This window comes from Aedes aegypti, chromosome 3 (genome assembly GCF_002204515.2).
Source record: "Aedes aegypti strain LVP_AGWG chromosome 3, AaegL5.0 Primary Assembly, whole genome shotgun sequence".
NCBI classification, from domain to species: Eukaryota; Metazoa; Arthropoda; class Insecta; order Diptera; family Culicidae; genus Aedes; species Aedes aegypti.
Genome location: NC_035109.1, coordinates 348,132,799 through 348,154,196, shown reverse-complemented (window position 1 = coordinate 348,154,196; position 21,398 = coordinate 348,132,799). Strand labels below are relative to the sequence as shown.

General features: G+C 37.2%; 1 protein-coding gene across 2 annotated transcripts in view; it reads right to left on the bottom strand.

Annotated features, from left to right (window-relative positions):
- LOC110677949 overlaps nucleotides 1-21,398 on the bottom strand; it is a 448,566-nt gene that overhangs the window by 101,896 nt on the left and 325,272 nt on the right. For both annotated transcript variants that reach the window (XM_021850027.1, XM_021850028.1), the window contains exon 5: nucleotides 17,446-17,665. In XM_021850027.1, coding sequence (XP_021705719.1) covers nucleotides 17,446-17,665 — 220 coding nt within the window. The remainder of the gene's footprint in view (nucleotides 1-17,445; nucleotides 17,666-21,398) is intronic.

The window sequence follows — 21,398 nt, the reverse complement described above, 5'->3', positions numbered from 1 at the left end:
TTCAACGGATCCAACACTACTGACGCGTTTGTTTTTCTTTTCACCGGCACACTTCGTTTTTTCGCAACGTCAAAACTCAAGTAGGCTTGGATTTTTTCGTTCTTCAAGGACGCAAATGTTTCAAGTTTGCTTAATATGAAACATTTGGCGATTTTTATTATCACTGCAACGGTATATCGACATTTTCAGATAATCGCATTGAGTGGATTTATTTTGCAGAGCCCAAATAGCTGTAGCGGTTAACGCGCAGCTATTCAGCAAGACCAAGCTGAGGGTCGTGGGTTCGAATCCCACCGGTCGAGGATCTTTTCGGGTTGGAAATTTTCTCGACTTCCCAGGGCATTGAGTATCTTCGTACCTGCCACACGATATACGCATGCAAAAATGGTCATTGGCACAGTAAGCTCTCAGTTAATAACTGTGGAAGTGCTCATAAGAACACTAAGCTGAGAAGCAGGCTCTGTCCCAGTGGGGACGTAATGCCAGGAAGAAGAAGAATTTTGCAGAGCACAATAATTGTAGCGAAGAAATATTTCAAATTAAATATTCCTCATCTGACTCAGTGCGATGTCAAAAGAGTAATCAATAATCTAGTTACCTACTGCAAACATATGTCATTTCAACGATTGTTGTTGTTTGAATGTTTGAACTTGAAAAAATGAAATGGAATTAGTGGGAGAATGGAAAGTTTCTGCGTAGATTTGGCTGCTGTTTCATTAAGGCTAAGTAGCCCGTCATTCGTTTTGGCAACAATGATGCCTTTCAGCTTGCATTTCAAAGTGATAAAACTCAGTCTAGATAGTTTATATTGACTTGAAAAAGTATCACTGTACGCGCTAGCATGCATAAAGTATGCTGATACTTTTTCAGCTGTGTCAGTGCAAAACCAACTGATTTTCTTTGATTCGAAATCGTGCGATGAACTAGCAACAATCATCAACGACGCGTACAAATTTCAATGACGGTCTACTTCGCCTTAATGCAATCTGTTTTTGATGTAATGGGGCTCTGCACTGTTTTGATTTTGTATAGGATCTTGACGTTTACTGGACTTGTTGTTTACTAATTTCATGGAGGAGTGAAAAAGATGGCATGGTTTTTGTGCAGCGCCCCATTGTGATAGGTACATTCAGGAGATGAAAAATTGAGTGTCGCAAGATGAAGTGTTGTTAAGTTCTATAGTTGTGTTGCACAGTATTCTAATAATTAAGTGCATGAAAATTTAAACTGAATCCGATTAAAAAAATGGGCTTCGATAATAATTGGGTTGCATGAATTGGGTCGAGCATTTATCAAGGAATATAAGGAATTTAACCCACACCTCGTGCATGAAACGCAATCACCGCCGTCAGTTGCATCACTCTCTTCTCCCCTGAGGCCACCTCCTACAAAGGCCCTCCAAATTACTGGCAAAATGTATTCTCATGGTTGCTCTCCAGGCATTTCAGACCATTTCAGGCATTTTCGGATCACCTAGTGATCAAAATTTTCACTCGTGAATCTCCTGAATCTCAACCCATTTTTTGCTGACTTCATTTTCCAAATTGGAAAAATGTTTGTTTGTTATTTATATGACGACAGTTGTTACGATAAACAACGCCTTCCTAGATTGGAAAACTAACGAATTTCAACAATTTGGAATGTTTTCTTCACAGTTTACGCAATTACGTGAAAGATTCTAGTTACTCAGTTTATCACGATATACGCGAGGGTTTACGCCGTTAAGTGAATACCCTTATTATGATTTTGAAGTATATTGTATTCAATATGTACCTTGTGTTTTCACTGAAATATTTATTTTTACTAAAAACTCTAGCTTTGACATAATATATCAATGAAACTATAAAATATTTTGCCCTGATATTCCAGGAATATCCTCATAAAAGTGTTTACTACGGAATGTTGTACAAGAAAAACATATCAGAACAAGTTATTTTTACGATTATTGGCCACCTGATCGCCCATAGTGGCGCGATAACATTACTAGGACCGCTCTCGCCTCTTCTACAGACCAGAACAAAGTGAAAGGGTCGAGTTTAGGGATCCTCAGAATAAGCGCGAGATTTGCAAATTATCGTCGCTGGAAATTACGCAAAATTTAGGAAGTAGAATTTCGCGAAGGTCGAAAATCGCCTTCACGCATCCTACTTTCTCTACCCGTCGGGAGAAAGCATTCGATTTTTCTAAGTGCCCACTCGAAGTTTTATAAAAGAATTGAGGGGTCAACGATACTTGAACCCAGGTCGATGCCCGAGCCTAGAACACGGTCTTCTGCGAAAAGATCGCTTGGCTGTCGATTTACGCTCAGCGCCAAAATCAAACAGGGAGTAGTATTTTTTTCTTAGTTGAATTCGAGAACGTAGGGAGTCGATGCCGGTTATGAACCCTTTGCGTATTATGGAACCCCTACAGAAAAACATATAATTAACACTCAAAGCAACCTTATTCCTATGAAAATCCACCGGGGGAAATTGGATTACATTGTTAGTCAGCAGTTTAGGCAAAATATTTGGTTTGAGATGCATAAATACAGATATTTGTACAGTTTTGTAAATGAAACCACACAAGAGGGTCCATAATACGCATTTCCAGGTGGGTCCATGCTAGGCTCGTCGGCAGCGAGCCGGATTACATGGGAGTCAAATGGAGGGTCCATAATAGGAAACGTCAAATTTGTAACCCGAGAGGGTCCATAGAGGTATTTTGGTTTTATGCAGCATCACCATGTTTTCTAATCACATTTTGTACTGAAAAATGATCCTTAGTTGATCAATAACTATGGGGTGACTGTAAATTGAACTGAAGGATAATTTTAAAACGTTTAATTTTATGAAACAGCCAGAAAATTCTAGTGTAGGGTACAAAAGGATCATTACTTTGCATACTTTCCGTAAATTGAAGTAACTTTTTTCATTAGAGTAAAGTGGGGCAAAAGTTCGAGTGGGGTAAGAGTTTCTTTTTAAGATTTCTAGCTCAATTCAAAACAAATCTTATAAATGTCATGGTGGTTCGAATGCTATTCAAGTAAGAGACTTGCAATCCAAATATCATGAAAATCGATTGAGATTTGGAAAAGTTATGGCTATTTGTTGTTTTTCGACGTGAATATTGTAATTTTTGGTCAAACTTTCGTTGCATGGAACCAATTGAAGATAAAATCTTTTTCATTATTTTATGTAAGGACGTTTCTAGGCTTATCATAAGGTTGCTTTGAGGTATATTAGTTTTTGCATAAATGCTTGAAAACAATTTTTGGCCCATAGTGGGGCAAAAGTTCGAATCAGCGGGGCAAAAGTTCGACCCATGCATAAAATCACGGAAAAAATTGCAAATTGCCTAAAATCCACATATCATCTTCAAATACAGTTAAATTTGTCTGATCGTGTGAAAACTGTCGCCAAAATTTTACATTTTCACTTAGTTTTGCGAAAAACTGCTATTTTTGAGTATATTACAATTAACACGGTTTTGGGCAATGTTTTGATGAAAATTTAGTGTGTATTTTTAGTCAAACTTAAGTTTACGGCTGTTGCAAAGTATGCCTGTCATAAAAAGATCGATATTTTGTGTTTTAGCCAGCGAACTTTTGCCCCACACTAGATTCGAACTCTTGCCCCACCGGTGGGGCAAAAGTTCGAATAAGACAATCAATTTTGAAATTGTTATAACTAAAAATGGGTAAATATTTTGACACAAGTTTGTTCAGCAAAATTATAGCCAATATGTTGAAGGTTCACTGTATGGTATTTGTTTTGTTTTAACTGCTATTGTTTGCCTGGAAACTTTGATTATACCACTAAGGTCGAACTTTTGCCCCACCTTACTCTATAGACTCTTTTATACACTAATGAACTATGATAGAAGGCGAATGAAAAGTCATAAAGTTTGATACCCATCCCTGCACATGGCCGAAAACTAACACATGGCGGTAACTGGTACGGTATTGAGCTTCGTGCCATTAACCGATACAGTCAATCTCTGCATATCGTTCCAGTTCATGCTTGTGCTTCCGCTACACTGCTCTCTGCTCAGCTGAGTCTTGATGGAATCCTTCTCGTCTGTCACCCTCCACCACTCTTAATCGAGCTAGTGGTTTCGTCTTCTTCGTTGGTCAATGTCAATCATTTCCTGGTAATTCAGTTAAATGTTTTGGCAGTTGATCATAACAGATTAATATATCAATGTTTTTATCATATGCTGGTTTATAGCTACAATACTAAAAACGTGACGCAAAGTTCCCAAACAAAAAAAAAGCGAATGGTAATTGGACACACCCTCAATCAAGTCGACTCGACAAAAACCCGTGCGAAATGGAAGGCTCAACTTAGTACCTAATAATAAGCCGTCCGGTTTTACCTTTCTGTCCCTGGTGGAGGAACAACGACGTGCAAATCCCTCCCGGCGTGTTTTTTTTTGTCCTAGTCGACCAACGACACGAAAAAGGTTTCTCCCTCGCGAGCTTCAAATTTTAATCAAACGCCACAGAGCGAAAGCTGCTCACTGTCGTCACCGACAGCGAGTTACGTCGGACGTACACTACCGTGTAAAAGATTGGCGTCACTCCAAAACACATACTTAAAATCTTTGTCATATCTCTGCCATTACCCGGTCAACCAGTCAGTGATTTTCGATAGCGATCGATATCGATTCGTTTTGAATCGATGGCGATCGCCAACGCTGGACAAAGATCTTTAAAGAAATTGGAAGACTGGTTGATCGGGTACTCGTCTGATAGTAATATGTTATGGCTCATTAGTATCAGGTAATAAGTTGATCTTACTTCATAAGTATTTTGATCGAAACTTTTTTTGAATTTGTCTACTAAATTTTCACTTAAAGGGGTTACATTTTCTGAAATTTATACTAAAAAACATAACTAATTTTCCCAATTCCATATTGGATCGATTGAATTGTGTCAATAGAACCCTAATTCTACACTCTTTTTATGGCACTTACATCATAGCTATTAGCTGATTTGACTGATATTGAGCAACTCTGAACTTAATACGAGAAGAATAATTCTTATCAATGTTACCCCGCTGATATGATCCCAAACTTTTGCACGGAAATGTAGAACACCAACACATCCAGCGTTGTTGGCCTCCAGCTAGGTGTCAACCCCTTCACTGACTTGTGGGGGCCTCAACTCGTGTCCGTATCCCAGGAACAGGGGAACAAGGAATGTTGACAAAGTTAGCCCCAGCTGACCCGAAGCCGGTACCGCCGTTATCCTCAATTACGGTGTCTTAGGCGAGAGGAGGGCTTGAACCGGTTGTCCGGGTTGGTTGACTTTTGATTAATCCCCCGGGGAATGCGGAGTGGAATTTGTCACACCGGGATGGACGAGGGAAGCACGGATGATGGATTCCGTTGGATGGCAGACAGCTGGAGCTCAGTCACCCAGGGGAAATTACGTGACATTGAGGATGAAAGCGCTTTGATTAAAAGGATTAGACGCGGTGATGGTCGGGAATGACTCTTATCTAGACTATTTTCACGCCATAATTTTGATACTTAAATACGACTAGTAAGTCGAGTCTAGTACACGACTCTGAAGACGGCCTTACAGTTGAGGTCGAAATACGCGTATCGTAACTCTAGTGGAATTAAATGATATAGTACTAAATTCGATTTTTCATTTACTTATAGGTATTCCACTAAACAGCTCGAAGATTTATTATTTTAATCGAAGCACAGTAAACATATTTTCGCTGAATAAATTATAGTTAAGAACAGACAAACTGTATTTGAAGTTTCGATGATTAAGACAATTCCGGTGATGGATTCATGAACAGAGCAACTGACGTTTAATATTCAATCTCTGAATAAAGTCATAGATAGCGCAATATTATGCACTCTCCCGTCTCGTATCAACGACAAAAGTCAAGAAAGCAATCCGCTCGTCATGATAAAGAAGTTGAAAAGATTTCCCGCAAAGATCTCCGCGCTCAAGAATCTGTGGCAAACACTATCGCACAGGTTTGATCAACTGACGAGGAAATTCCTTTCACGTCAAATATGCAAACGCCACCAGCTTGAATCGCATCTTATCCTTAAAAGCGACTTGATTGTGTGCGGTGGCATTTCTTTCCGACGAGACCAAGACGATGACTAAAAACGAGAGCTAGCTACTTGTTTGGAAAATTTTGCCAATCTAGCCTCCATCCGCTCATAGCTTGAAACAGGCAACTTGGGAAAACTGTGCTTCTGTAGTGTCTACCAGTGGAACCGAAGGTAGCAAAAGAAGCCTTCTAGAACCAGAAATAGTTTCGCTATGCAAAACAAAGACAACGCGCAACAGTCCATCGCCAACCCATCGCAACTAACGGCTCAAAGATATAGCAGCTAGGGGAATGTGCAAGAGCAGTGACGTCATCACTCCGCTTCAATTGTGTATCCTTTTTTTTTGGCTGGGTCTTTATCTTTGATATTTTTTGTTCCTGGAGTCTCTAATGAACACTTCTCTAAAAGTTTTGGCTCGAAGCAACAGAGGCGAGCATTTTAGTTAGCAAGAGTGTCATCAGCTGTTGTTGTGTTGTGCTGTCGGTGGATGGCTTTGGATCGCTGGTTAGTTTTGAAGCAGTACGAATGACCATGGGAGTAGTCAGGATGTCTATCAGGGGTGACAATTTTGAACACTTTTCGCAAAGCCTTAATATCTTCTAGGATTATACGAATAACATCTTCAACGGAATCATTGAATCTCAAACATGGCACAGAAGCATTTTTCTCTCCAAAGTCGAATTAATTCATTTCTCCTCTGCAGCAGATTCCTTTTTATTGTTCCCGGGGTGCAAAAGTATGTTCTTTTCCCAGCACAAAGTGAAGGTCGCGAAGCAAACTCGGCGCTTCGGGCAAGTCAGCAACAGCACTACAACGAAAAAATCTTTAACAGTTGAGCGATGGCTCTGGGATTTCCAAGTTCTCTTTACAGGCTGCGTCGCAGATGCGGTGTGGTCCTGTTTTGAAAATCTGTGGCATAAATTCCACATTCTCAATATTTTAATATGTTTAGCAATGAAAAGCGTGTTGGAATATGATTCATAGTTAAAGACTTATGATTCATAGTTGAAGAACATTGTTCAGAGTTGAAGACTCTCTTTTTGGTTCTATTTAAACCTAATTTTGGGTTAAATAGAACAAAACATAATTAAAAATTGTTGTTTTTCTTTTATTTGAATGCTCTTGATTTGTTCAGGAACCCAATCTTTAGGCAGACTTAGACGCATCTTCAAGGTGCATTTGAGAACATATCTTTTCTCGGGGAGTAAGAAGTAGTCCTTACATTATTTGACATACCTACTGTAACTGTCAATTTATAAGTTATCCCTTCTACGAGCAGCTTCAATTTTTCATCAAAAATAAAAATCGCAAAAACTTTTTTGTTTCTTTTTTATTTTTTTTTCTTATTTTCGTATCATTTTTTTTACAAGTTTTCAAAAAGCCTTGTAGGCTTGGAATCTGTGTCGATTTAGATCATTGGTCATCTGGATCCAGAGATATTTCGAAATTTCTTGGGAGACCGACGCGTAACCATAACTCATGTAAATATCTCAGGCAACAGATTTCTCGCGGAACAGTACTAAAGGACCTATCTAACATTGAGAGGCTCTCTTTGTTTACTTTCTCTTTCATTAATAACTGAGTCACATTAACCTCTTCTGTTGCGTTTTTTGTATGAAACGCTAGTCAAGGGAATTGACTTTCGATCTATAGTGAAAAACTTCCCAAAATCATTAGTATTCCACTGTTATAATCGAAAGAGAACGAGAGAGGAGAGAATCTCTCATTTGTACATAGGTCCTTTAGTAATGTTCCGCGAGATTTGTTCCCATCTTTGGCTATTCGCTTTTTGAAACAATACGTTGATGAGTGTATATTGTGAAAAAATGAAGCAATTTTGGTTCAACCATTTTTGAGAAATGAGCACACTCTGGCTGTATAAGGATCTGAAAAACTTCAAAAACATTATATCGCAATTTTTAAATTTCTTGGAGACAACCGATTTGTATGAATTTTCAAAGAAGCTCCTTTTTACCTGATATTGTATAGTAAACAATGCATATATCCCTAATATCTTCAATACCATATGACCAATGTATAAAATCGTTATTAACTATCTGATGTTGAAGATGAAAGTTTAGCTTTATTTGTCAGCTTAAAACTATGTTTCTAAATTGGGATTTTGTCAGCTCTTTTAAAATCTGGACCACTGTGTGCCTAGAATGTGTTGCATAAAAATGGCAGAGTCAGAAAAAAAGTTTACTTCAGGCAACCGACAAGCGGAAATTTAAAGCCATCGTGGCGAAAATTTCCGCTTTAATTGTTGGCATCGGTTGCACGCCCGTTTGGACTGGAATTGTTATACTTGTGATAAAACTTTCGCGATGATGTCTTATATCATAGGACAGAAGATTTGCTTCTGCAACAAAGGGTATACGATACTCTAAAATGGGGGGAAGTTTTTGGGATTCGCAAAAGTTTTCCAACGGAAACGAAATGGCAACTGCGGAGCAGTTTTTCATCTATTGTACTTGAAGGCAACTCTAAACCATGGTCATGGGCAGAAATAGAAACCACTTCTAGGGAGTAATCTACGGGCCTTACCTAATGAAGATTATTAATTTGAACACTGTTGAAGGATTGACAATTTTCTGCTATTTGATTCAAGAAGACATGTATTCAATAATTTCACGTAACTGGAGCATGGATGTATTGCTGTATTTATTGGTATCTAGTTTGACTATAATATTGTTTAAAACTCGTTGAACGTTATCCCTAAAAAAATACCATGTTTTATTAAATTAATATAGGTTGATGTAGGTTACGAAACGTGCACCACCCTGTTTTTGCGTTGCCACGTAAACACTATTTTGCATATCAAATTGATGTCCACTGTAAAATGTGCATACATTACTTTTATCATATACCGTCAAACGGGGCTTCTTTTGACATTATTTCCACATTCTTTAACTTTGAGGATTTGTAACTCTTAGAATTATGGATAGATGTTGATAATTTTTGCCTATTTTTAAGTTGTATATGTACGTAACAAATGTGCAAAATATGAGGCAAATCCATCAAGAAATAAAAAAAATGCGTGAATAGCGAAAAAAGTGTGTCCTTCAAGACAAAAAAGGGGCTACTTTGGACATTTTCACAATTTGCTAATGAAATGATTTTTTCTTATAACTTTCAAACTGATTCAATAAATTGTCGTCCACTGTGATGTTATGGAACTTTTTTCATTGATAAACTTAATGCAGAATATTGCTAAGCTAGAATCAATTACACATATATAACAAATTTCAACGAAACATGCCATTCACTATTCTCAATTTGCAGTATGAAACTTAAATTTTCATCTTCCTCTTAAATTTAACTATCAGTTACGAATGCTCGATTTTTAAGTTGACATAAACGGACGACGTAACTACTAGGTACTGCGATGATCAATGAATTATGTACAAAAACTCTTTTTTTTCTATTCTTACTGTTATATGAACGATATGTTGAAGAATCACATTAATACCATAAATACACATAAATACTAATTTAATGCCAGTAAGTAATTTTCATTAAAAACGCAATCTATGAAGTAAAGTTTAGCAAGATTGTAAAGAAGTAAGTTTGCTTTTGTAATATGCTTTTAGCTTCTTAGCAGTTTAGAGCTGGCTTAAGAGTAGTTTAATGTAGGCATTTGAAGGATTGCAACTACAAATTCATGTAAAATATGACGAAAAACTGTTTTTTAGAAATTATGTTGTGAATTTGGCATTGGTATGCATTGAAATATATGTGCTTTATGTCTATTCACTTTCACAAACATTTATTTCATTTTTTTAAGTTGTAAAATACACAAATCAAAACATTATAATAAAATTAAAGTCGCAAAAATAAGACCTTTGATCAATTATTTTAATAAAACAACAATTTTAAGCAACACAAATCACAAGATTTTCATGAAACATGACGATTTGTTAGTTTTGTGATGCTCCCAATAAGTTTCCAAGACATGGGTAAAATTCAAACAATGTTTGTATAGCCAATGTTTTATACCTTGTGAATATTTATTCGGGCTTTTTTGAAATGTTTTCTTGTTTATCCTGTTATTGTTGATGTTGTTTCAAGAAAAAATCATGCCTAGTGGTAGAGCATATATTGATTAATAAAAGTGCTGAAGACACAAAATTGCTCAGATCACTATTTACGCTGCTAATAAATACAAAAGGTGAGTGTCCAAAGTAGCCCCTGGAATCAAAAGTAGCCCCGTCCGACGGTATATTAGAGTAATATTGGATTGATTTTTTAGGGTTATTGCCATTTCAGCAGAGATTCATGAAAAAACGGGTGCGGTATAAGACCATGAGATTTGATTAACCTCACCCGGACCATATGTTTTATTTTCTTCTGTATTGTGAGTATCGACTAAAGCGCGTGAACAATGAGAGGATCCAGGCTAAAGTAGTGCAAATGTGATTTTTTATATAAAAAAATCTTCTTTTATCAGAAAATCGAAATTTCGGCAAGTTTGCAGAATCAAACATAAACAAATAGTAGTAAAACATATTGACCCAATGCAGGCCAGTGTGTTCCAGTCAAATCTTGTACCAAAAATTGTATTAAAATAGCTAAATAAAATTTTACCTATGTACCTTATGTTTTGAATCAATTTGGACGAATGAATGAATGTAGATGTATCATGTGGAAAGTAACTACTGAACACAAAAGGTTTCATGCTTATTGGCTATGTAAAACGGTGTATCCACTATGGATACGACAGGCATATGACCAAAACCGGTGCTAATACCCTGATAATTTCTTGATTTTATAGAACAAAAGCAGTATATTGATGAAAATAACCTTCTAAAAAGTTACTAATGAGTATCTAAAAAATCTCATGTCACTTTTTTTAAACTGATTTTGTATATATAGTCGACCAATGCGATCAAATTTAATTCGTTTTTTATCATTTCATTTTCAATTTCATTTTGCAACGTTTGGTGGGGCAATAAGAGCGTAAGTCAGTCCAAAGCCGAGGGCAGGAAGAGGTAATGACTGTAATAGTCCGTGCGGACCGCCGGACACCATCCGATGGATAGGAAGAGCTGGGGTAGGGTATAGGGAATTGGAGAAGACTTAACACTGTATTGTGAATATTGCTGCAAAATGTTAATGAACTGGAAGTAACTTAATTTGAGTTTTAAATTAAATTTAAACATGAATCACTTCATATCCAAGTGATTCATGTCTGATTAATTTCATATTCATGTGTTTCAGGTTTCATATACTTTCCTGTTGTATGCTGACTAGCTCCACTCACTTTTGTATGATACTAGCGCCAACTAGCGGCAAAATTTCGTACCAAACTGTTTGATTTCCGGTTGTGCTTGACCATATGAACAACCTTGCCGACGACTCGAACTTTCTATCGAATGTACCCCGTTTGGCATAATGGCATATCCGGTTAGGCTGAATGCCGTTTGGCCGAAGGTTATAAAGCCGAATGCCGTTAGGTCGAAAGGGTCTTTAGGCCGAAAGGGTCATCAGGCCGAATATGACCGATAGTTCTAATGAACTGTATGGTCGAATGGACAACTAACAGGGATATGTCAGGATAATTTGCATGACCTAGAAGCCATCGAATAAATTTTTAAGGTTGAATGGATTGGTTTTAGGCCAGGATAACTTGCATTATCTAGAAGCCTACAATACCCGTTGTGAAATATAACCAGAAAGAACAGTCTTTGATTAAAAGAAGGATAAAAACACTGATGAATGTGTTAACCATATGAAATAGTAGTGAATTATCAAATGTTATTTCGGTCTATCGACCCTTTTGCACTGATGGCATTCGACCTAATGGGCTTCGGCCTAACGATCTGCACCCGTTTGGCATAATGGTCATTTGGCATAAAGGTCGTTTGGCGTAATTAGTGATTTGAAATTAGCAAAATCATCGTGTGTACATCCTGTCTTTTTAACTGAAACAAATCTTAGAAACAGTGATTAAAAAAAAAAAGAAATCCTGAGTAAAGTTTTTTTTTTATTAAATTATCGACAATTGTCGAACCATCACATCTTGACAGAAAACAATTTGATTGAAAGCAGGTTTATGTATGACTGAAATATTAACAAACAGGTTTCAGGAGATTATTTATAAACATAGTTTGAATAAGCCGTACTCGATAAGTATACATAAAACTTGATAAAAACAATCTTAGTAGAGAATGGGAATTCTTGTATGCAAAATATTGAAAGCTTTAATTTGATATTAGGCCTTTATTATTGCAGCACTATTCAAAAATAGTCTCTATATGACAGCAGTTTTTTTTTTTTGTTATAAATGTTTAAAGCTTCAATGGCAACAATTCTTCACACAGAATAACTTGAACGAACAACATAAGGGACCATCCATTATTAACGTAAGGGGTTTTGGAGGGAGGGTGGGGTCTGAGATTTTTTACGATCCATATAATTAATTTGATAGATTATGTTTTCTGCAAAATTTTAAATTTTTAATTTTTGGAAGTGTAAATAAAAGAACCACCTATTTTCAAAAGAAGGGTAATATATAGTTGAAAAAAAAAAATCATTTTTTTAGCATATTTTGAAACAACTGTTTGTGAACCAATAAATGTATGTTGAAATATTAGTAGGATTCAAAGCACGGCTTTGAAAAAAATGATCGAACAACAAAATATAGAATTGTATTGAATTAAGCGTTACACAATATTACCTTTAGAGAACAGTCTTTGTTGAAAAGAAGGCAACATTTATAAATAAAATTATAGAATATTGGATGCCAAAAACAATTGCAACATCAAGTATAGTAAAAATTGCGTTTAGTATCATCGGAGAAACTGCAGAAATTGGTTTCTCTATTGATTTTTATTGTCGCTGATAACTTGAGCTGATTTTTGTAGAAGGAAGCTAGGAAGTTCAACACCAACTTCAAAACTAATAATTATCCGATAAATATAGCTCCAAAGAAGATCCAATTTATTTAAATTTATATAGAAAGTTGTGTAAATATAATAGAGGGAGTTAGTAGGTGTAACAAATAACTAATTTTCAGAAAAACGAGTTGAAGTATTTGTATAAATTGTATGAAGTACATAAAAGCATCGTTGCAATGCTTGTAAACAGTAACAATTTTCAATGTTTTTAACTCAAACCCAACCAAAGTGTCACCTACACCCCTTTGCGTTTGGGATCTTCATTTGTTGTTAAATCATATTAAAAAAAAAAAAAAAACAACCAGTGTTTGATAGAAGGGTCAATTTGTGATAAATATATCAATAGCTGCAGAGCATAAAATAATAGCGATAGCGCAATTTAAAAGAATAACTAATTTTTGAAAAAAGGGCAATCTCTGGTTAAAAATGAATATACTATTAGCAATATTTTCCAGGGCAGACAATCCTCAGATTCGTCACCGTGCGATTTCGAATTAATAAAAGACATCGTTATCCAGTATAATAACTCTGGCAGGTCGTCGTTTCGTCATCGACGAAAGAATGAACGACTAACTTCAATCCAAAATCGTCAACGAGAAATTTTTTCTTCATTCCGCTTGCTATCCTCACTCACAAGAATAAGGCGATTACTGTACATTCGCTTGCTTCGCACCAACTAACGAATGCCATCACATAATTGCTTTTATTGGCAAATGAACCCGCTCTCTTCATAATTCTACAATAGCTCTGTAGGTAAGCGCGTTAAGTTAACGATTCAGAGATCGTTTGTTTGATTCCAGACGTGTATTGTTGTTTTGCTTTTGCTTTATTTTTTCAAAAAAATGCTCTTAATCTGTCGAAGACACGATTCATATTTTTAGTCGTCTCAGTGCTCCCGAACAAAGATTCGCCCGTAACGAAGAAATCCTATTTGTTCGTCATGATGCCAAGCCTATGTGATCGGATCTCTGCGGCAAATCGTCAACCGACGCTGGTTGAGTGACGATGACGATCGACGATGCTTCTTTTCGTTTCGTCGCCGACTTATTCCATTTGACGGTGACGATTGTCTACCCTGATATTTTCTCCACTGTCAATAATCGTTTTATGTATGCCTTAGTTAATTCAACAGCATGTGATTGTTTAATAAAGTATTTTTTTCGTACCAATTTATTCCAAAATAAGCCTGATGCCGTTAGTTAGAATCAAAAGAAAAGTAAAAACGAATGTCAAATCAAGCAATCCTTGGTTTCAGACTTATTATGCCAAACGACTATTATGCCAAACAACTATTATGCCAAACGACTTTATGCTGAATGACCTTAATGCCAAACGGCTTCATGCCAACGATTTTATATCAAATGACCTACCACACTTTCTATCGTATGTGGATCACAAGATAGAACACGCTTAAAATGTCAAATTTTACATGCTCACTAGCGCCACCTAGCAGTAAAATTGCAAACCAAACTGTTTGCTCTCCGGATGTCCTTGATCCACTGAACATCGCTTCTTTGCAAATCATAAGGAGATCGAGAAATAGCAATGTGAATTTGCATGTTTTGTGGTGATGCTAAACATTTAAAGGAGGTTCAATCTTCAGCCGAGTATTGCAATTCTTATTATAGTGAGTCCGTATTTATGACGGGTAGTGACTTTTAATGTTAAATCGTTCGTAAGCTAAAGACAAATATCTGGTACATCCAGGGTCCTACATACTAAACACGAAGAAAAAGTAAAACTCATATTTGAATATTTCTCGCTTAATTTATAATCTCGCTCTACAAACCATTGATAATGCCTGTGGCTTGTTGACGAATGAATTTACACGTTCTTTTACAACGATGAAGAAATGATTAAAAACTCACCAATGACTTAAAGGGCGAAATCATAAGTAATGCGAGATTTTAAACCATATTTGTGATATATATTCAATTCCCTCTGTCATTCGCTTCTTTCGTTGTAATTTATTGTTGTCAGACAGTGAATAACATAAAAACCCAAAACAAAAAACGAACTTTAGTGCGTTACCTCAAATCTGGGTTAGTAGCATACAAAGATAAAAATATTTAATTTTCAATATAGCGTAAACAGAAGAGTATAGCAAAAGAAAATCAAATTCATTTATGGGTAGTGGTGGTAAAATGAACACGTACAGGATATCATCTTGTTTCTGATAGAAAAACGAGGAATTTGTAAAATTCTATCGCACATCATCAAAATTAGGGATGTTATCTATAGCAGCGACACAAATTCAGACTAAAATAGCTGAATTTTCACATATTTTTATCGCTAGCAAAAAAACGGTGCAAATGTTGATTTTATGTGGGTAAAATGAACAGCTGTTGATGGTAAAATGTACATCATGCAAAAAACGTGAGCAAAACAAATATTTCTGAAAATTTTCATTGCATCACCGAAAATTTATCCATCTATGATTGTAACCCATTCAAAAGGAATTGTAAAGGTGTCAGATTTGACATCATATCATAACGATATTTACCTCACTGAAAAATCTCAAAACTTTCGAGCTAAAAGTTACGTCAGTTCTCATTTTCAAAAGCGGTTATCTAAAATCTTAGTTTTCGTTGATATTTTCACTTCAAGTGACCTCTGTATCAACCCGAACACTCCGATTTATGCTCTAAATCATCCGTACGTGATAAAAATTCATCGAAATTTGTTTTTCCTCGATAAAAGGCACGGTGTTCATTTTACCACCACTTCCCCTATTGTTACAGCATCGCGTTTAATTTTCAACTAAAAATGCTTGAATGTCTCATGATCGTGTAAGTTCATTCGATTGAAAAATAAACGATTTGTCGTTGACATTTAAGTTTATTTTGATGCTCCAAATACCTGTGTGCATGAAAAAAAAATGAAATTTACAATACATATAATTTTAGCTGTGTAGCACTTACTGAACTACCGGTAGAGGGCAAAGCACCTTCAGCAGATCTTCTTTCGATTGATTGCAAGTGAAAACAAATTCATCCCCATTAACTTGAAATTAGTGTTTTAGTTTCTCCGTGTGTGAACAGTTACAAAATGTTGTAAATTTAAGTTGGTTTCAATATGTGCATGGGTCATGGAAATCGGAAAAGTCAAACAGTTCTCGATCTGTGGGATTCGATCGTACGACCCTCTGCTTGGTCTTATTAAAAGCAATCTGATTTACCTTATTTATATTTATATTGGCGTTTACAGCAATAGCAAGATAAATTAATTGGGGCGTTTCGTTTCATCAAAAATGAGCCGTTCTCTCACAATGCCTTTAAGGTGAAACATCTCGGAATCCAAAGATGGCCATCACAATGGCCGACTTGTGCCCCTACTCACGTTTTCAAAGGCACAAAACTGGAGAAATAGTTGGCAAACGTCTCTGATCTTCTTATTTTAAGCTTTCGGCTAGTGCACAAAGCCAAAATAAAAAGTTCACTGTTGTTGGATGCTTTCTTCGCGAGATTTGTGCCTTTGAAGTTTCAGTGCAATCTTAGAAGTTGATTCCAAACTGTTTCACCTTAACTTCTACCACAGACACTCCGAAAGCATATTTAAACTCCGTATTCTCAGTCAAACAAAGGTCCTCGTCGACCCACTTTAAGAGCCATTTTGCATTCTTGTGCATACACGGTCCAACCTTACACTCCTCCAACTGACTGCTGGAAGGGAAACCGAGAAACACCCGTGAGAATCCGGTTTGCTCTTTTCCCTACCACAGCGGCACAAGATGAAAAATGCCAAGGAAAATGTACATTTTTCCGCATGTCATCAACTTGAGTGGTTGGGCTGCAGTCCAAGTTTAGTTGCTTCTGCTGCTACTGCACATGTGAAACCGTAGATATACATGAGCCAACTGTGGTCGTCGTCGTCTTTCGGTCGCATAAAAAATCAAGTAGTGCTATACGTTTCTTAAGGATGCCGACAGTATAAATCCTATGGGCGTTGAATTCTACGTGTTTGCTGGAACTAGCACTGTGTCTTTCCGATTTGCAAATCTGCAAACTACGCCAATTTCCAATTTCCATCAGACACGTATACATCATCAAACTCGTGGGAGGAGGAGGATACTTTCTTCTAACGGAGCCAAAATCTCTATCCACCGATTTGGAGCGGAACGTGTCTCCATAAAGTTCCGCGCTAGTGGTGACGGATATTAGCCAAATTTTTCTGTTAAAAATCGGCTCAAGTGAGAGGAGCCAAAGGGGTGGAACCGATATGGTTCGCCGGCAGATATGTGCGCTTTTTATCAGTGATTTATAACGCATTTATACAAATTTATGTTGTGTAATAAATATCCCCGCGGAAGTCAGCGTGAGCTTACGGAATCCGGATGTATCGTTCATGTGTGGAGGGGCAAGCAAGAGATTCGATGAACAAGTTAGTCAGGCGTGATTGTGCGATTAAACTTGTTGACTTCTAGCCCAAGGGATTCATTGTGCATCCGTAGTTGTTGGACAGCGGGAAAGTAAATCATCTTACTCACCATTCACATGTAGGTAGTAGATTAACACTTTGGGCGGATGCGTCGATATCTGGCATTCGTAGACGCCCTCGTCGTTTTTGTTCGCCGACGCTATTTTGAGCCTCCAGTTGTTCGGATACTGGAACTCGACCGTGTACCTCGAATCGCCTGAATAAGTTTGCTTCCCCACCGTTAGCAGCTGGAGGTCCGTTTCGCCGTGTTTCCGTCGGACCCAAGATACCTGGAAAAGATAAGATAATTAATTGTATGCATCATTTTTTGACGTTGGTTAACGACTTACGGCAACATACTGGGGTACAATTTCAAAAAACGAAAATCGCTCGCGTCACGAAAAGTGGTTAGATTTTGAGTGTTAATAACTTACTAACGCCCGGATAGATTTTCAAGATTCTTGCACCAATCAATTGGAAATCTTTCTACGAATCGACTCCAATAATGAAAACTATTGATTTTCATGACTAAACTTTTGAAAAATGGATAAATATCCAGGCATTTCTAATTTTCCATAGAAAAGCACATTTTTCTTGTGTATTTCTATCACAGACATCATTGAGCGATATCTTAACCACTAAAGGGAAACGCTGCTTTCGGTCTTCTTCTTATTCTTCTTTATTCTGTCGTTTTCAATCGAAACTAGCTATACTACAATCAGCCACGCGCGCATCAGTCAATTATCGATCAGCAACCGGAGAAGGACTTCTATCGGAATAAATTTTGCACGTTCGTCGCTGATGCTGTTTATTTCCAAGCTTAAAGCTGCGGGTTCCGTGAAATCACTCATCCTGGCATCGCTAGCGCATCGAATTCGTGGAGAACACGTCCAGAAACCTTGATAATTGCCTTCGGAGGAAAGAGCAAACCAAGAAAACCCAGTTCGATCGACGGTGATTATCCCCAACTGTCCTTTTCAGGACGACAATTTAATTTTGAAAGAGTTATGAGAATTTTCCACTGTGAAGAGTGACGTTACTAGTGAGTGGATGTGATTGATACAAATTTTGGTCAGTCATTTGCATGCAACCATAAGTGGAAAACAAATTTCCCATTGTGCCAGCGCGGGGCAATCGTCGACAGTGTGTGCATGAGTCGGATAAATTGAGGACGGCACTTGCATGAAGAATCCATCCCAGTTTGCCTCGCATTTAGAGATGATTGAATAATGCCGTTGTCGTCGTCGCTACCTACATGCATGCTAGAGCGATCAGTATGAACCTGTCGAACACAGAGCTAAAACTAATCAGCAACAGCTTTGTTGATTTGGTAAGAAATTGTCGATCAAATCGAAATACGCACACAGAGAAGACTGCAAAAATGCTACCGTCGCCCGACCCAAGCAACGGGAACTTAGGTAAAACTTTGTTGCCATTTATCTCCGTTGAAAACTAATGAGTGCCTTGCAAAGCCTCATGCAGTCCAATTCATTTTCACGCGCTCGGAGTGTTTTTTCGCTGGCTTCGTTTGTTTGCCCAGTGCTTTGCGAAGACCCAAGCTGTCCGATTCATTTTTCGCGCGCGCGCTCTGAGTGTTTCTATTTTGTTCAGTTAGCACTTCATTCGCGCGCCATCAGAGTTATTTTATTTTCCTGCTTATACGTATTGACGCTGCGATTGTAACTGTTCAGTCGAGGATGGATTACCAATTGGTGAGCTCGTTTCATGCTTGTAATAACACATTTGTATCATAACATGCATTTTTTTTAATGAATTTGTGGAACAAACTATGAATAGTTCGTCACTTTAAGTGTTGACATAAACGCTTATTCATGTTTTATAAAATTTCGAGACAACATTTCTTCCCTTCCCCGATGACCGTAAGGACGTAGCCGGTATTGACATTACTGATTTCAGAGCCCTCGAAACTGTACATTGAAGATTGTATGCTACTCCCAAGCTACATATGTTGGTTCCCTGTACAATTTTGATGATTCTTGTCAATCACGGAGTAGCAACTACGAATTGTACGGTCATCAATGCTCATGCTCATTTATCTCCGTTGAAAACTAATCATCCATTATTAGAATTGATATATAAATAAATTTATTAATCAATTAATAGTAATAGATGAAATGTCTCTGGTTGTTTCTTTGCATTGTTTGTTACTCTGGTTTACGAATGCATTGTTGTGACCCTGAAAAGGGCCATTTTGTTTGAAATTGAGCTGCAATTCAATTTAGGCGCGTTCTCCACGGATACGACGAGTCAGCTGGATGATGCTTCGACATGATGCTGACACGCTTGGCGTAGATCGCGCACAGGTTGGCATCCTCAAACAAACCGATCAGTTAGGCCACTCGCTTCCTGCAGGACCATGACGGCCGAGCTCTAGAATCGCAGATTTGTCTCTACATTTCCCCGGATACCACGATGAAGCAGAAGAAGTTCTTCATGGCGCGGATCTTCTTCGAGTATCAAAAGGTTGCCTGTCACGAAGATTGGCATGATCTAATCATCGTGACAGGCAACTTTAACATCGATTTGAGCAAAGAGGAGAACATGGAGTTCGCGGACTTCATGGAGAAATACCTCAACCTCAAACTGGCTTCGGAACCCACTGAAGCAACCAATCTTAGGTGATCATGCGTGGACCTAACGTTCAACCGGAATATATGTTTGGGAAGCAAGAGTTACCGCTCATGCTTTTTCTTCCGTCGACCGACTCTATCGGTGTTGAAGTGTTAACCGAACCAACCAAATAATAACACACAATGTCCATAATAGCTCAGAATTGATATTCAACAAATAGTATGAAAATTGTTTGGATTTTTATCAGTAGAAATCTTCCATAAGTTCGCGACGGTCTCAAGCCAGGAAACAGAAGAAGCTAACGTTATCCAACGTCAACTTAGCGGTTGTATCTTGGAAACAACCTCTTACTTTTTGTTCATGAAACGGCGGAATAGAAGTTACCTTCTCCTACAGAAGCATGGGTATTTCCATTTGAATTGAAACAATTCCAACGGTTACCCGTAAGAAGAAAATTTGAAGGGGAGGAGTTGAAATTATCTGTGACAACATTGGCATAGGAATTTCCTTGGGTATTCGAATTCGAACTGAAAAGATTCCAAGATATCCACTTATATTCTTATGCTGAATTTGAAGTTATTATGGAAATAGTAATTAAATGACAAAAGCACTGCGATACATAGGTAGGCGAATTCCGATAGAGTTATCAGCTATTTATTTAAGCATTCCAATTTTTCAATATTTTTCATATATTTTGTTTACTTTTGAAATAGATTGTTGAATTCGAGAGTTCTCGAAGGCTAAGTTAGTGCAAACTTATTTTATATTTTTAAAAACTCCATGTCCTTGGTGGTATATTACTTATTTATTGCGTATCTCGATTTCGAGTAAGTGAACCATAGTAAATGTTGGTTTTCATGGTTACCTCGCAGCTCCCTTGGATCGCATTTGCACTGGTTTTGTGTTCTATAATTCGATACCACCTTAACTCGATGGACCCTTCAGTATCGAGTTATGGAGAGTTTACTGTATCTACAATGGTATTTGTGTTTTCAACTGAAAATTGCTCGAAAATGGACACAATCAGAGAGATTATTTTGAAGATCATTATGATCCAGAGTAATTTTGAGGTATTAATTCAACTATCAAAAAGTTTTCTTCTCATCAAACAATTTCGGAGTTCATCTTTTTGCATAGTTCCATAGTCTGTAAATCCAACATTCAACATAAATTGCATGCTAAGTATCATATGCCTTGATGAGAAGTTATTCTTGGATTTTCATTGTCTGTGATTATGTCGTTTCTCGTCACTTATTTTCTCTCTATTATCTTCATACGTTTAAATTTTCTATTATATTATTTTGCGTTTGTCATTTTATTTTTCTATGTATTTTTCAAACCACTATCTATCTTTGGTACTTTTCTGTCTCTTGCTACTAAATGTTAGTTTAAACTGCTCAAATTATTTCTGCTTTCACATCTGCAATTTTC